This window comes from Homalodisca vitripennis, chromosome 4 (genome assembly GCF_021130785.1).
Source record: "Homalodisca vitripennis isolate AUS2020 chromosome 4, UT_GWSS_2.1, whole genome shotgun sequence".
Taxonomy (NCBI): Eukaryota; Metazoa; Arthropoda; class Insecta; order Hemiptera; family Cicadellidae; genus Homalodisca; species Homalodisca vitripennis.
Genome location: NC_060210.1, coordinates 157,108,084 through 157,126,326, shown reverse-complemented (window position 1 = coordinate 157,126,326; position 18,243 = coordinate 157,108,084). Strand labels below are relative to the sequence as shown.

The following is an 18,243-nucleotide window of genomic DNA, read 5'->3' as shown; positions in this document are numbered from 1 at the left end:
GGATAAAGATGGAGGGAAGGAACTTGGAACAGCTTTATAGGGAATAGAAGTGAATATTTTAGTCACTGTTACAACTTTTCCATTTCAAGGAGGACGACTCAACATTTTTAAATGTGAAGTGACCCATTAAGTGATATATATGAAAACACATTTAAAATTAACAATAATTGTGTGAACGCTGTACGTGGTGTAGTGGTGGTACGGTACGAGTGGCCGTGACGTGTAGGCAGGAGGTGAAGTGGTTGACGGGTGGAGGGGGGGTTGTTATGTCTCCCCACGGTACCAGTTATCCGCACAACTGATGTAATGTAACACCCCCCGGATCTCGTGCTACTTCCTGTCAGTGTTCTGGCCTTGTAAATTATAATGAAGCGGCATTATTTTACGGATCAGATTTGTATCTGCACATTGATCCGTATACAGATATCAATACTGTATCAATATAGTATTTGTAGTTTTTTTTATAGTTCCCGCATTAAGGTTAAAACGGGGTTGATTGGCATCATTCACTGAACACTGCTTACACTTCAATCCCTCTAAAAAGAGACCTACTAACTAACCATGATCAAGGAGGCGAGACCTACTCGCCGATAAGGTTGGTCAGTTTGGTACTGTACTGTGAAATACATACAGCGTTACAATTATACTGGCAGTCTTAAATATGAAAAGGAGAATGAAAAATAAGCATAAAGATAATTGCGGAAATGAACGTTTCGTGCAAATTCTTCGTTCTCTCACAGGAAACGATTACATCTGCGTGACCAAACGACTCAATGTCAAATGCTTATCCGTTGTTCCCTAATACCCATAGCTAAAATATTTGTTTACCTTTTGTAAATCGATAATGTTTGTAGCTGTCATAGCAAATATAAAAACATGCCTTGTTTTCATTTTGAAAACCTCTTATCGTTTCAAACCACCTATCATCAATTATTATAAACATTAAACAAATAATTATTCTATTAAATTTTAGTATTTTTCAAACGTCTTTGATTTAAAAACAAAGAGGATAGAGTCTTGAAGTGCAGATTACTCTCTCTAAGGCTTCCGCTGTGAGAGAGAAAGGTGATTGTTGTACAACTGGACAGTTCTACGACAGAATTCATAGTAATTCAGAAATTCATGATCAAGTTCGTTAAACGACGTGATAGAGATAATCAAGATGATCAAAGATAGGATGATCAAGATAGAGGATTGGTATAGATTGTATAGAACTAGCTGTTACCCGCGGCTTCTCACGGGGTTTAAACAAAATCAGAATCCTTAGCCTACTGTGTCAAAGCACTTGACGTAATGATGTAATATGATGGTTCTCTATGATATGTTTCAAACGTAAGTAGGCATATGATCAGGTTCATATTATTTCAGTGTTCATGGTTAGGCGATCAGATATCGAGGAACTAACTCTTATATAAAGTTTGGCGTGTATATGAGCAATTCTGGTTCAAGTTACTTATATTTCCTATATCACAACTAAATTTGCCTCGTTGCCCCCATCACGAAATCTGAAAAAAATACTTCAGATAAAAAAACCCCTTATTTCCAGCTATTGTGATCTTCTTCCGGTCTCATACGAGACCATAATATTTTCAGCGCCATAGATGAGTTCAGCCTCATTGTCCCGACGAAGAAAATATATTTACCTATTTAGGACTAAGAAGCCTACTTCGCTAATAAAGTGTCTGTTTCCGATTGTTTTGATTCACTACTAGTCTAATGTATTTACATAGCGCGCGCGCGCGCGCGCACACACACACACACACACACACACACACACACACACACACACACACACACACACACACACACACACACACACACACACACACACACACACACACACACACACACACACACTTCCAGTGCCATATAAGAATAATCATTTCAACTGTATAAATCTCAAAAGTATTAAGAAAAATGTCAAAAGCACTTTGGTATGTATCCAATAAAACGTTACATCAAGTTTTGAACAACCCAAGAGTCAAAGAAAAAATTATCAAATTCAGGCGCAATTATCTTTCAAGATTAGATCACCCAAAACACCTTGCGGTACACCTACTTGATAATTCTAAAGACGTATCTGGAACTACCCTATAGGTCCTTACGGTAGTGTTAACAATGGTTAACATCTAATTCAATTATAATTGTTAATGTTGTTTCTGTATATAATATTTACTTATTGTTCTTCTCTAATTGCTCAGATTGTAAATAAATAAATTTATGCCAAGGAAATTGGAATTCCCCATGTTGTTCTGATAAATATATGTAAACACGTAGAACTAAGAAGCCTACTTCGGCCTAAAACCAAAAAGCGTCTACTCCAGGCTATTTTCATTAACGGTCTAATGTATTTATGTTGTGACATTTGAGTTTACTTTATTGTCCCGACAATATTAGCCCAGAGGGATTTTCTAAATAAGAACAGGCCTATGTTCATCCCAGGAACCCTAAGAATGTTTACGTAAAATTTAAGTATAATCAGTTGGGTAGTTTACGCGTGAAAACAAAATAAACAAATAAAGGCACTTTCGCGTTTATGATATTATCAGGATGTCTTATTCAAAAATTCATGATCAAGTTCGTTAAATGAAACCGATATTGATATAGAAAATTTAGCCTTTAAATTAATTACACTTCATGGCTGGTTTTAAATCGCGAAGACTATTTATATCATTATTGTAAAACCATTTTTCTCATTCCACATTGCAGCTAGTACAGAATAAACTTTGTAAGACAATATATTTTTGATATACTGTAAACACGTGATAGAGATATTAGTTAACATCAGTGAGAAATGGGGATAAATGTAAAGTTTAAGGAAATAAGAGAAGGTTCGTATTGATAGTGCCTACATGAATTCTTCTCTGGAATTGCTTTCTCTTTAGACAAAACTAGTCTTCATACTATCTTATTCACACTTACATTTTGTCTAATTTTCTTTTCAGATTGGTCGATGATTTAATGTACTGAGTGTTCACTCACCACCTAGTTATTCATAGCTTTATCCTACTATTAAACTTAATGTTTCAATGAGTAATGAATGAATGAATATTTATTTCCTCGTAGAAATACAGATCACACACATATATACGAAGACAGGAAATGATCTCCACATGGCCGTAGACTGCGTGTTGATATCGAGACGCAATTAGCAGCATGAATATATATACTAATTAAAAGAATTTGTACTGTAAAATTGTGTGTAATTTTGGAATTTGTAAGTTACTTTGCACTTACTAATATGGGTATCATTATACTCGTAATACTAAATTACTTCGTCTTTACTAAAGCCGTGAGTCACAAACGTAGTTTAGGGAGTCGACACCAGCTCAAAGACTCGTTTGCATTTTGTGAATCAATCTCTTCAAACACTTTTCAAATCCAGAGTGAAATAGGCTATGCTCGATAAAATAGGTTTAATTTCGAACTTAGAAATGTCTGGTAAGTGAAACTGATCTGTGTGAGTGTACTGCATTAATTGATTTATTATAAATGCTTAAAGAATCGTTGCTACTGGAACAGAACAAAACCAAATCGAAATAAAATCAGAACCGAATTTAGATGTTAGATTTATTTAAATGTGGGTTTTATTTGGAGGAAGTTATAATGACGTGTTGAATACAAAATAATAGGAAAACGTATGTCATTGCCTTTAAAGCTTGTAAATGTGTTTGTTAGTTTTCGTTGGTACTATTTGAAGTTATTGTTTGAAGAAATAATGGTAATTTTAAAGTCATGGTGGAGAAAATTTAAGAACACTATAAAATTGTAGGACTAGGACAATGAGTACGCTGTATTACAGTATATTTGAACGTTGATTTTTCGTTATTATTAACACAAATTAAAATATCCCAAATAGTAAACCAGTTAAGTAGAACAGTATTACACTAATAATAACTGACCATATTAGAATCTGTAGAAGTAACTACAACAAATGTATTTAACGAGCCCATTTAAATTTATCTTCAATGCATCAAATTGAAGCATTTTCTGATATCAAATGAACAATAATTATTTTCTAGCGTAATAATAATAGTATTACAATGTCATACTGTAGTGATACGTGTAATCCGACCTCACAATAAAACCGGATCTTGATCAGCTGAAGCCTACAGAATGAGCCCACACAAAGAAAGATGCACCTGCGCTATAGCGAGGTTTCCGAAAATCTACCCTCTACCCCTAACTACATTCCTAATAATCTGAGAAAATCCCACCTGAGATGTAGCTGAATAAATACCACAATACCTCAAAGTGTACATGGTGATGATACTTTATCTACAGTAGTCGATGCTTCAAGCAAAACACTTTTCAAAAGTTCTCAGTATCCCTGTACACTTTCCCGATAAGAGCACTCATGTCAGCATTGAAAATACTCAAGCAATAAGCAAAGTTTAAAAACAATAACAAAATTGATCCATCTTCAAATAATTATAGAAAATAAAATCATTGAATAGATAAATTATGTTTAAAATTTTGATAATGTGTACACTGAAACTTATATTTGTGATTGTGACTTACGAGTGATTATGATTAATTTATTGTCAATGAGAAGAAAGTGCAATTCCTGAAATACAGTCGGCAGTTCCACCTCCTGTTCCAAAATGTAACCATGCTGAGAGAAAATTTATAAATGTAACAGGCATATTAATGTTTATGACTTAAATAGATTAAACATAAGACACCATAGGCGAATCCTCATGTAACACTTAAAAACCTCACATCTTATAATACAAGTAGTTTCATGACTTCCCGTTTCGCTTTCATTTGCATGATACAAAATAATATTATTTGCAGAAAGCAAACTTTTAATTATTCGTTTCCATGTCCAAGATGCTCTAAGAGAATCCCGAAGATTACATCAAGTCTATGATAGTATTATCTCTTAGTCGAAATAAGTTAGCCTTTACTTTATTTACATAGAAGTGGTACCAGCTGAACCATAATATTCAAGGAAAAGAATAGATGGAAACAAAGATACAATCTGGAAGGCATTACAATTGCACTGAATAATTACAATTAAAAAGAAATCAATCAAGAAACGTACTCAATTATGCTTTATATACAAAAAAGGCACACAAAGGTATATTTGAACATTATTGCGTAATCGGAATTCTTCGAATATATTTACTATGAAATCTGGAACAACACTTCAGTCAATAGATATGACCACGTCTTACCTGGAGTTCATGTTTTGACCGATCAGCTTCTGTTGCTTGTCACGCTCAACTAGCTGCTGCTGAGTCTGCTGCTTCTGCTGCTGCTTGTGCTTGGAGAGAGCGAAGAAAAGGCCCAGGATCGCTTTCAGGTTGCCATCGCGAACGTCCTTGGCGGTGATGCCGTCCAGCGCCACCCCCAGGCGACTGAGCAGCGTCAGGCAAGCCTTCACGTTCTCCGTCTGCAACAAGGATACGAGTTGATTAAGAAACTGGGAAAGCAATCACCACTGAAGCGCAGCCACAGCATTCTCATCATAGCATACACAGTCATCATTTTCGAAAGTTTTTATAAAAAAATTCTTAGTTTAGTACGTTTAGTAATTCAATCACGAACTTCATGTCGGATACTTTCGTCGAGCTTCTGTAATATACAAAAAAACAAATCAGTAAAAAGTTAAAAAGGCACCGCTTATAATAAAATATTTTTGCTCTGAATCCTGATAGTTAACACAGTTAATATTTGTACTCTATAAGGTAACAGTTCTAACTTAAATTACGTCTAAATTTTCTTGACATTATAATGTTCTTGAGGTAGTATGTTCCATAAACACATTATTTCTACATCTGTTAATGTTTGGGTGGGGAAATTAATGAAACGAAGAGGGGCACGTTTATTCAACTTGAATTAGAAGAAACGCACAAACAATTCATAATCTATTACATTTATGATTCACTAAATATATTGGCGTAATATTCAGAGCATCTACAATAAGACACTACTTTAAACTATCCTTGATATACGAGTAAATTACTTCTAGCATCTAACTATTATTGGATGACAGGAACAACATTTTGAAAGAACATTTTTAAGATTTTACTATAGTGACTGAGGTAAGGTTTGCAAGTAGAGGTAACTTAAAGCATGGATATAAACGTGAATCACTCTAACTGCCATGTGTATTAACATGTACACACAACGCTTTCTTCTCAGGCAATGTGTAATAGTCTGATAAAAAAATTTCCTTCCAGCAATGTTAACTGCTGTGTACATCACACCAGGCTATTATTGTTCTTATGAATAACACTTTTGAAAATCCCTTCTAGTTTATTACATAGCTGAAAAGTTGGCTCAACCTGTATAAATAGGTTAATTATACAATGTGTATAAATGTGATACACATTAAAGATTACAGTACAAGATTAAAAATTGTAAGGAAATGGAAGGAACAAAAAGAAGTGCTAATTATTAGTTTGGATAATAAAATAATTATATTATCAGGTTGTAAAAATTATAATGTGTAATAACTAGTAATGTTAAAATAACATTTTGTATAAAAAGTTCTGTAGGAAATACTTGTTAGGAACTAAATAATAAGTTTCAAAAAGTAATATTGAGAATGTCACTCTGAAGTATCCTGATAATTATGTTGTACACTTGTCACGTGTTTTCAATGGATCATAGATTTTCAGATACGATGTATATTTATCACAGAAACATGCAAAACACATAAAGTTAATGCCAGGACAATCAATCACCACACTTAGTATACACTTGTTTAGTTTGTTTATCTGCAGTTGCTCTGCAATAACATTCCATCAGTTTAGTGTAACACAAAGTACCCGGACCTGTTTTATATCCTTCAAGTTCCATTAACCCATGCTTACGAACATTGCTATTTCTTGGAGTATTATTACTTACTTTGTAGTGACTCTCCGAAAAACCATCGATGTTGCTAACTTCACGCGAAGTTCGGTGGTTTGAAATTTAGATTTGTTAGTTATTGTTTTATAAAACACATAAGTATTTACTACTGTTTATTAGTAAGCAGCTTCATTGCCGCTTTTCGATACCACTTCACACCTTGCGAACTGTTGTGGCATAGCACGCTAATTGATCTGATAAATCCATGCAAGACTTGACAGTGTTGTACTCCGACATTGTTGATGGTTTCTTGATGGTTCCCCGTTGAGATGGTACTTCAATCAAGACAGGGACAGCCTTTGTTGAAGGAAATAGCACATCTCTTATCTTTCCATTTGCCTACAATACATTTCTTATCACGCTGCAGTGTAACCATTTCTTCTCTCGAGAGCTTAGCGAACACAATCGGTTGAGGGTTGTATTCCTTTTTTGTTCAAAGTACCTGTAAGGTGAGTTTCTTTTTAATTTAGCTGGTGAGTCAATTCTACACTTGTATAAAAGTTATAAGTTACAAGAGTTCTTCCCGAGATAAGCAATGGTACTATTAGTTTCATGAAAACATTAGTACACAGTTTCTCTGAAGTAGTTTTCTAGCCAGCATACAGTTTCACATTCCACATACACACTTTGTAAGGAAGGCGTGAACAATTTTAAACCAAATTTATGTTTTTTGCCAGGAATATGTTGTCTAAGCCCCAATCTACCTCGGTATGTTATCATTGCTTCATGGATACAAACACTCTCATGGGGAATGTATGCATTTTGAAATGTATTGTTCAAAAAGAACCTGAATTTTGTACAACTTCAGCAAACGTAGCAGCAGCTCAAAAGGATTTCGGGGCATAGCTTTACTAATTTTATTCTCATACAACGGGTTTCTCGACCATTTCTTTTGAAATGATGTTTTTTCCTATCCAAACCACACGATTAAACCCTGGAAATTTACATATTTTCTCCATATATGTGTTTTTCCAAGCTTCCAGTCTTGATGTCGACTAACGAATTCCTCTAAAGTAACCTTTACAATTCATTGATCAGCAAATAGGTTTGTCTCTAAAACTATAAGTTCAATAACTGAATCAGCTACAAAAACATATTGTAGCAGTCGAGCTCACTTGGGGTTCCCTGCAGCTGTTCGAAAATGTGAACGTTTACGCCACCAGAAATAGTATAAGGAAATTTGATTATATTACCTGATACACCATTCCACAAAACATTCAACTGATCTGGTAATCTTCTACGAGCTCCAACATGAAGGGTTGTGGGAGCTGAGTCGCGTGTATCATCAAGCACATGCACTTCGGTAGCCTTTGGTGGCACAGGTTGGGTTGTGGTAGGTTGTTGATCAAAATTATGACGTCTTGCTTGGTTATGATAACACTTATACGTTTCCTCTTCGCAGAACTACGATCCAATTCACTATCACTACTCTCACTGGAAATGACATATTCAGGATCATCTGGATCACTAATATCCCGAAACAAACTAAGTTCACTGCTTTATCACTTTCACTGACATTTTGAAACAATTAGGATTTGGATTTAGCTTGTGGAGAGATTGTGGCGCAAACTCTCAGACAATTGAGCACATTGTAAACGACTGCCCTTTGCGATTGTTTTCTGGTGGTCTGGCTGGTCTGAGTGGTTTAGAGGATGGGTCTCTAAACTGGCTCAGTAATTTGGATTTAGCTTTGTGACGGGAGATTTTAATATTATTTTTAATTTATGACTCAAGAACTTTGTTCTTACGTACTTTTTAATAATTGTAATTTTTAATTTATTTATTTATGGATAGCTGCCTTTGTCCCCCATACGATATATATATATATATATATATATATATATATATATATATATATATATATATATATATATATTTTGAAACAATTTGAATTTGATGACACAATTCCCTGATCTGGTCCGAGCCAAGGAAGTAAAGACAATATGGACTAATATAACCTAAACTTGAATGTCTTGCTTCCAAATCAAAATACAAACAATAATTTATAACAGTTGACAGGAAGAAAAATTTGCTGTCATATTACATATTATATTGTTTATGACTATTCTACCCAGACCTAGTGAATTTAGTTATATGTGGTTTGTATGGTAAATGTGCAATAGTCTATGAAAAACTAATAGTGAAATAGTTAATTAAAACATGATGGCTTGGTATGGAAGTATGTAAGAAAGTGGTTGTCGGCTAAAAGTATTAATCTATGTCTGATATAATTTAACTTCTAGTAGCTAATTAATATTAGATGACAGGAACAACATTGTGAAAGGAAGGAGCTACCTTAATAATTTATAGTGACTGAGGTATTCAGTGCAAGTAGAGGTAACTTAATGCACGGAGATAAACGTGAATCAGATAGAAGTGAAAAGAGGCATAAGAACAATGAGCTCGAAAGGTATTTAGTGGGATGAAGTATTCCAGCCAGATACGTGAAGATCGGACGAGCGATAGGACTAGGTGGAGTTGAACTTGGACAGGGTCAATGATTCCTGACAGTGTGTTGAGAACGGTTCAGAGTGGGGAGTATTGAGACGCGTACGTAACGATTATAACAATTAGGAGAGCACAATGATGAAATTGTGAAACGTGAATAAACTAAGAAATTAGCAAGACCTACACTCAAGTGGTTTCCAGCTTAATTTGGGTGGGTAAATCATACAGTTCCTACACGCTGGAACATATGGAAACATGCTCCAGCGTGTTTCCTTACGTTCCTTGTGTTGTATTCCTAAGGAGGATAAGGAGGCATAAATCTGGTTGATAATTTTTGCTTTCAAACAAAATTACTGAAGTTTTTAAATTATCAGGAGAGCAGTGTAGGGTGATATGGATGTTATGATGGATGGGATTGATTACGAGATTGTTAGTGTGCTGATGGAATACACAGCTAATAAAACGTTGCGCTTTTATTTATATCTGATGTTAATAAAATCATATTCATTTTCAGTGAGAAATAATACTCATTTCCTGTTTCTGGCAAATGAAAGAAACCTTTTTAATGTAAGCGAAAGTAACACAAAAGTCAAATCTGACAAGAATTTGCCAACATTCATAAGTTCAGACGAATTTAGACTAGTTTGTAAATTGTTTTATAATAAAGGTTACATTTTTGAAAATTTTAAACGAGAAATAGTCAGTACATATCAGAATATTGTCCAATTTCGGAATGACAAAAGGCCGTGTCGTTCATTTTATTAATTTCATGTTTTAATTTATAAAAAACATCACAGTGCGTAATGAAACTAAGAAAACCTTTTTACAAACTAAGGCTTTAATCAACAAAATTCAACTAGATAACCTTAAATATTCAATCAGAATGTATAAACAATTACTTAATATCTTCTTTAAAAATAACAGATGATCTAGTTATGTTTACATGGAGTAAATTATATAACATTCTCCCCCACTAAATTTAGGAGGTAGTCATTGAAACGTTCAGGGATCCTTCTTATTCTTGATCCTCTTCGAGGAGAAACTATTTTATTTTCTTGATTGAACTGTTCAGATTCAACATCAGTGTCTCTTGAAGAATCTTCCTTATTTCCTTGTGATGCATCTTCATGTTCATCCTCCACCTCCTGTTCTTCCGACCAATTGGATAAGTCTGTCACCATTAGACTTTTATCACCTCGGGGAGCTAAGTGTTTTAGTGAAACAGTAGATTCTCTTCCATTGGGGTAAGGAATTAGTGCGTACTGTGGATTTGCTTCTACTAATTCAACTTCATCAACTAGTGGTTCGTATTTGCTGCTTCTTACATTTCGCCTAGTTAGTACTGGACCAGGTTGCAGTAACCATGCTGGTAGTGAAGTACCTTTAGTTGATCGGCGTGGATTTATGAACATTCTCTCGTGTGGAGTGCAGTTTGTTGCTGTGCATAGTAAAGAGCGTATCGAATGTAGAGACTCTGGAAGTACAGACTCCCAGTACCGTTGGTCCAGTCCTTTGGATTTTAGTGACAGTGTAACGGTCTTCCATATAATTTCATTATACCTCTCAATTTGTCCATTTCCTGCAGGATTGTATGGACTGGTTAAACTTGTAGCAATCCCCTTTTGATGAAGATATGTTATTTCATCAGACAAAAATGATTTGCCTCCCATAAACAGAGAACAAGTTTTCCAAACATTCTATCACAGTACTCGAAGTCATCTCTTTGCAGGGGTAAGAGAATGGGAAGCGAGAGTACTCGTCAACAATATTTAACATATAACGATTTCTACTTGACGATGGTAGTGGTCCTTTAAAATCAATATTGAGTCTTTCAAAAGGTGAAGTGGCCTTTATCAATGTGTTGGTTTGTTTGTGGAATCTAGGTTTGACCTCTGAACAAATAGGACAAGATAAAGTCATTGATTTGATCTCATTCAAAGAATATGGCAAATTCTTGCTGCGTACCCAGTGATAGAAACGCGTTATTCCTGGATGACAAAGAGCCTGGTGCATTTCAAAAAGTTTGTTGTCAGTCGTAGAGGCATTACAGATCCGAGAGAGTGCGTCTGCAGAAACGTTTTCTTTACCAGGTCGATATTGAATGTCGTACGAGAAAGGAGAAAGCTCTAGTCGCCAGCGCATGATTTTGTCGTTTTTAATTCTGCTAGAATGTTTTTTGGTCAAAAATAAATGACAAAGCTTTTTGATCAGTTAAGAGAATAAATCGTCTCCCTAACAAAAAATGTCTCCATTTCTTAATAGATTCTACGATGGCCTGTGCTTCTCTTTCTACTGTTGAGTGTTGTTTTTCACTTTCAGACAAAGTCCTAGAAAAGAAGGCAACAGGATGTCCATTTTGGCTCAGTGTAGCAGCTATTGCAACTCCTGAAGCATCAGTTTCGACTATCAATTGATTTTCCGGTTCAACAGTCACAAGAAATGATCTTTCTATATCCTTCTTAATGTTTTGAAAATCACTAGCGGCAATGGAGGTTGGTTCAATAGGAAAATTCTTACAGCTTACTAAACTTCTAATCTTGTCAGAAAACCTTGGTATCCATTTGGAGTAGTATGATAACAATCCAAGTGTTCGTTTAAGAGAAGCAGCATCATGAGGCAGAGGCATGTCCAAAAGTGGTTGTAATCTCTCTGGGTCGGGACGTATAGTTCTATTTCTGATTTGATAACCAAGGATAGATATAGTATCTTGAGCAAATTTACATTTCTTCAGGTTCAATGTTAGATTGTATTTCTTAGCCACAGCCATAAACTTTTCTAAATTTTTATCATGATCTTGTTTACCCATTCCTCCTATTGTAACATCATCAATATATGCGAAAGTACCTTCCAGTCCTTCTTCTGAAATAATCTTATTTATAGTCCTTTGGAAAGCGGACACGCCGTTGGTTACTCCAAAAGGAATGCGTTTGAACTGATACAACTGCCCATTAGCTTCAAAAGCGGTAAGTTGTTTTTCATGCTCTGGAATTGGTATCTGATGATAAGCACTAGACAAATACAATGAACTGAAAGTATCAAATTTAGAAATTTTTAACACAAGTGATTCGATATCTGGCAAAGGATAAGCATCCAATAATGTAAATTTATTTACTGTCTGAGAATAGTCTATTACAAGTCGTTTCTTGTGGTTTTCATTTTTGGTAATGCGCACTTGAGCTCGCCATGGAGAAACACTTTCCTTGATAACACCATCTTTCAGAAGAGACTGTATTTCACATTGTATAAATTTTTCATCTTCCCCAAAAAACCGCCTTGTCTTAGTCACAACAGGTCGACAATCTTTAGTCATGTGCTGAAATAATGATGGTGGTTCCACATTAGCACAGGCAACGTTACAAACGGAGAAAGATGATCTTGGTCCCCTAAAGTCTACAGTAACATTTGTATGTAGTTTCATGATATCATGTCCTATCAGTAAATCAGTACATAACCTTTCAATTACAAGCATTTTGATTTGTTTGTAAGCATTGTCTTGTACATACAGATCTACCCTAACATACCCATTTTAATTGGTGAAACGAGTGACGTAGATGCCATCGACACCTGTTTGACTTCTGGAAATGTTTTAAGGTTGTTAGCCTTTACAAAACTACTATCAATAAAACTATCAGAACTTCCAGTATCAACTAAAAACTTAGCAGAAATTCCGTTTACATTTCCGGATACAATTGCTTTAGATAATACTTTGGGTGTTACTGCTGAAGTTATTACGGGACATGTTGTTAAAGAGGCTGAATTTATCTTACCTTTTTTAAGATTCTTAGATAAACAAACTCTGAGAAAATGACCAGTTTTCGAGCAACCTTTACAAATAGCATCTTTTGCAGCGCAGTCATCTCTTGAAATATGTCTTGCTCTTCCACAAAAATAACATTTCTGTCGGAGTCCGTGTGCTGATACAGCAGCAGCAGTAGAATTGTCTTCCTGAGTTTTAGTTTGTCTGAAGGAATCTTTAAATTACTACTCGTATCAACGTTGTGACGATATGATTGAGGTACACCTGAAGTCATGGAATAAGCGTCCGCATGTTTCTGAGCTGACTCTAACGAAAGAGCTATTTCTTCAACTTTTTCCAAGGTTAAAACGTTATGTTCCAGAATACGTTGTCTGATTTGAGAAGAATTTAAACCACTAATAAAGGCATCTCTGATAGACTCATCACTATAGGTTTTAGCATCGACATTTACGAAATCACACTCCTTACTAAGAGATTTAAGCGTTTGCAAATAGTGATTTATTGATTCTCCTTCTTGTTGTTTATGATTAGCAAGCAAGTGTCTAGCAAAAAGTACATTTTTCTTAGGTATGAATAATGTTTCTAAAGTTTGTATAGCATTGTTGTAATCTTTACACTCACTGATAATTTCATAGTTTTCATAGGTTAGAAAGTTCACTAGTACTCCAAGTTTCTTATCTTCTTTAACTTTAGCATTTTCTATGAATGTATTGAACGTTTGAAACCAATGTTTCCATTGTTTAGAAGCATTTATTGTTTCAGGGCTGCATGCAAATTTCTTAGGTTTCAGTAGTTTTTCCATTACATAGTATTGAAGTTAGTATAGCAAAATTGTTGATTAAATTGTAATGAAACTAAGAAAACCTTTTTACAAACTAAGGCTTTAATCAACAAAATTCAACTAGATAACCTTAAATATTCAATCAGAATGTATAAACAATTACTTAATATCTTCTTTAAAAATAACAGATGATCTAGTTATGTTTACATGGAGTAAATTATATAACACAGTGTATCTTACTTGGTCAATATTAAAAGTCTTCTAAAGATTAAACAGTTGAACTGCAGTAAAATGGATACCGTCACGTGATTGAAAACATTGTTTAATAACAAATTTGACTAATTTTTTGATACACGCAAAGTGGTTAGTGAGATTGCATATTAACGGCTTAATAAAACGTTATCATCAGCCGAGCGGGCACGTAAGCTACTAGAGTAATACAGGAAGTGGACAGTTAGTGACTACATTAACAATCAGGTTAGATCGACTGCCATGTAGAACGATGTAGGTACTGGTCGACACAATGTCATCACGGATGTGCCGGGGCAGGTAGATATTGGTCGCGGGATGTGCCGGGGCAGGTAGATATTGGTCGACACAATGTCATCACGGATGTGCCGGGGCAGGTAGATATTGGTCGACACAATGTCATCACGGATGTGCCGGGGCAGGTAGATATTGGTCGACGTCATCACGGATGTGCCGGGGCAGGTAGATATTGGTCGACACAATGTCATCACGGATGTGCCGGGGCAGGTAGATATTGGTCGACACAATGTCATCACGGATGTGCCGGGGCAGGTAGATTGGCCGACACAATGTCATCACGGATGTGCCGGGGCAGGTAGATATTGGTCGACACAATGTCATCACGGATGTGCCGGGGCAGGTAGATATTGGTCGACACAATGTCATCACGGATGTGCCGGGGCAGGTAGCGACGATTATGTCGGTCAGCGCGATGCCTGCGGGCCATCACGTGGACATCCGTGCCTGTTGACCCCGCCATCACTACGGCAACAACAACACACTGGCTCGCTTGGAGTAGATTATTACCATGACACATAAATGGGAATAAATCCAGAAGACAACACAACAGTCGTAAAACACACTAAAGTACAAAGTGTATATGTGTAGCGATGCAAAGTTTAGATCCATTTCACCTTGGTGTAGTGTCTAAGATCTAACTCTGTAAAATATTTGGTTCCTAGAATCTAGAATCCACTTCAGTCTAAAAGGGTTCTGTAAAATCAGTACCAAAGAGTAGAGTACCATGGCAATCGTACTTACTCTCGGTCAAAATTCAAAGATGAATTTGAAAGCTAAACACAAACGAACTAGTAGACCTACAATAACGGTAGTAACCTAAAAAGTTTAGCTTTTTACTTTCACGTTTCGACATTAAAAGAATATAATTAATTTGTATGTCAATATCAACGAAAAAGAGTACCGGTTTTTGGTAATTTCCAACCAAACTGAAACTTTGAAAATTGATAACTCGGAGACTTATGAGCAAATTAAGAACGTATTCTTTATACGAGTTAGGTAAAAATGGACTAATTTTTAGTGTAACATTTTAGAATTACATAAAAAATCATTGTTATTCAATGTATGAATTTAACTTTTATCTTGTTGTGTTATTTTGTAAACCACTATTTAATACATTTAATTTTAAACAGATTTAATTGAGCAGGTATTTGTATATACTGCGTCCAGCGCTTGCTCGATCGAATGCGCAAACCGTCAGTCTGCCCAGACAGTGTTTGTTTTGTGTTAAAAATAACGAGTTAAAGAGTTCCATAACGAGACCAATGCAGATATTTCAACCATACGGTAAGGAATACAAGTTAATGTGGTAAATTAATAACTACTTTTTGATATAATTCTAAAATTTCATACTAAAATATACCTTGTGATATAGGTGAAATAGAACTTATATCAACATTCGCAATGAACCAATTCTTCCCACCATAGCTGTGTATTGTGTATTGGTGTAGCTTTAATCCTAGTAAAACGTATATGCCAATTACTATAAAAAAGAATACACAGCACGTATTCGATACGTACCTAATTTAAACTGTTGAAAACGTATGGTACATTCACAAGTTAACATGTAAAAGTTAATTATGAAAAAAAGGAAACAACTCCTGTATGTATGACTACCATAAGTCCCCTTTTCACACCGCGTAGTAACATTGCTAACATAATTTAAATCTTAATATATTTCGGCCTCACTATGCTTAATAAAAGAAACAACAACAAACTATTTCATCGATACAAGCCTTTATATTGAACTTGAACCACTACTATATAAAGTTTAAATTCATAACTTAAGAAATTAAACTAAACAACAATAGAAAAAAACAAAATAATTACATATATAAATAATTATATAGCTATAAAATAAACTCCATAATTTTTGTTCCCCACGACGTAGGCGGATCAACAGCGGCATCGTCAGGTCAGACACGCGAATCTGCTCACGGAACATTAGTGGAGCCATGCAACCCCGTCACAGTACATATAAGCGCCAAGGTCAGACCAGTGCCGGTCTGTAAGTGAGACCTTATTTACAGTTAAATGAGCCCAGATTAAGGCAGGGTTGAGGAACCTCTCACTTAACGCATGGCTTAAAGTGGCTTCCAAACATCCAGCAATGGCCGGGTGGCCTGGTTCCTTGCAAGAGCAGGAAGGCTCAATGTCAATCGTCACGTGTATACTTTTAAAACCATACAGCAGGATACAAGTGATAAATTACTTGCCGTCTGCAAGTCAAGTCCAATTTCTCGAGCCAATAGATGGAACCGATATGGACCGCAGAGTATGACCGTGAAACGATGTGGCTCATTGTTTGAGAGGCCGCTCCATAATCACAACGGCGATGTTCTGTCCTCATTTTAACTGCATCGGCCACCGCCAGAGCGGAAGCACTTAATTAAAGACTATTCCCGCCAAGAAAGGCAACATTCCACCGAGTTATTTTGACGAATTCGGTCTTAAAGTTACAATTCCGCTCATCACATGAAATCTATATATCTGTCCAGAAGGCCTTGGGCGAAATGTTACTAGCATGTAACTGAGGAGATATCTCCAGATACATCATATAGATATATCTTGACCACACAAATTACCATGCAACAAAATATAATCTATATTGAAATTTTTGACTGCCAAACTGAGAACGAGGGTACTACAAACTGTATAGTACAAATTACTAATAATTATAGTAATTAGGGTTTTTTGTGCTAACGGCCCAATGTCTCGTTTAGATTTATACGTAATCAATTTACCACATAATGATGGTAACACACTTAGATATGTGATATCCCCAGAGCTTTAACTGTATATATGCTACAATATTATACTTCTTCAGAAGATAAAGTTCTATGGACTGCGAAGTAGAATCAATTTGCGTGGTGCAGGTTCTTTCTGTAAGGCATTAAACTAATTACGCTGATTGTTTTCCAACAATCGTTTCTCTTCTTGCACAATCGTTTCCGGTAGTTTTGCTCAAGGTTAAACTCTAAGTCCAACGTTTTTCTTCTCTTTGTTAATCACGTCATTTTTTGTGTGTGATGTGTTTGTAGACGCATTATTAACGATCCAAACACCTTTTGCCACATAGATGGGTACTCATACATAAATATATGAAATATATTTTTACAGTAATAATTACTGTTTTGATAGTTTATATAAAATCTTTGGAGAAATCGAGTATATCATGTGTTCACTTTGCACTTGATGTCATGTTAACCTATTTTCAATTTTCTAGGGGGAGTTTGTAGGTTTCCACTTACACTTATACCTCACCAATGTTTTCACTCCCTAACGAGTGAAATTAGAATTACAATTAGAATTATATGAAACTCGAATTACTAAAACAGCTTTGGAACTAAAGCAAGTATCACTTATGACAAATTTAAGTTTACTTAAAACAGACTGCGTGTGAGAGTGCGTCACACAGTCTTAGCTTATACGTCATTTTCACATACCGTTCAAATTTGCTAATTGCCAGAACAAATCCAAAAAGGGATAAAAACGGATCTTTAATACGAAAGTATTCCTCGAAAATCATACCAATTTACTCACGTGCAAAACGTAACCACACAGATTCAACAGAAAACAACAAAACAAGTACAACTAGTTGCAAGGCCATGAAGTCGAAGCTACTATCATACATCTGCTTCAATTAGCTCAGGAAATTTCCACTGACCAATTTCCACGAAAGAAATGTCCTTGATCGGAGAAGGTCACCATGTATGCCGATTTGTATTCTCGTATCTGAGTTACGGGGCAGGTGTTAGGGATGTTACACCTCACGTGGGCGCGCACTCCATGCACGTAGTTCTATTTAAATGGAACTTAGAAATTTCAAGTCAATTTGTCGGAGTCAATT

The 18,243-nt window shown here is 35.5% G+C and overlaps 1 protein-coding gene across 3 annotated transcripts in view; it reads right to left on the bottom strand.

Moving 5' to 3' along the window:
- The window catches only part of LOC124360389 (protein sickie), a 195,822-nt gene that overhangs the window by 131,337 nt on the left and 46,242 nt on the right, over window positions 1–18,243 (bottom strand). For all 3 annotated transcript variants that reach the window (XM_046813988.1, XM_046813989.1, XM_046813990.1), the window contains exon 4: window positions 5,181–5,398. In XM_046813988.1, the coding sequence (XP_046669944.1) occupies window positions 5,181–5,398 (218 nt within the window). The remainder of the gene's footprint in view (window positions 1–5,180; window positions 5,399–18,243) is intronic.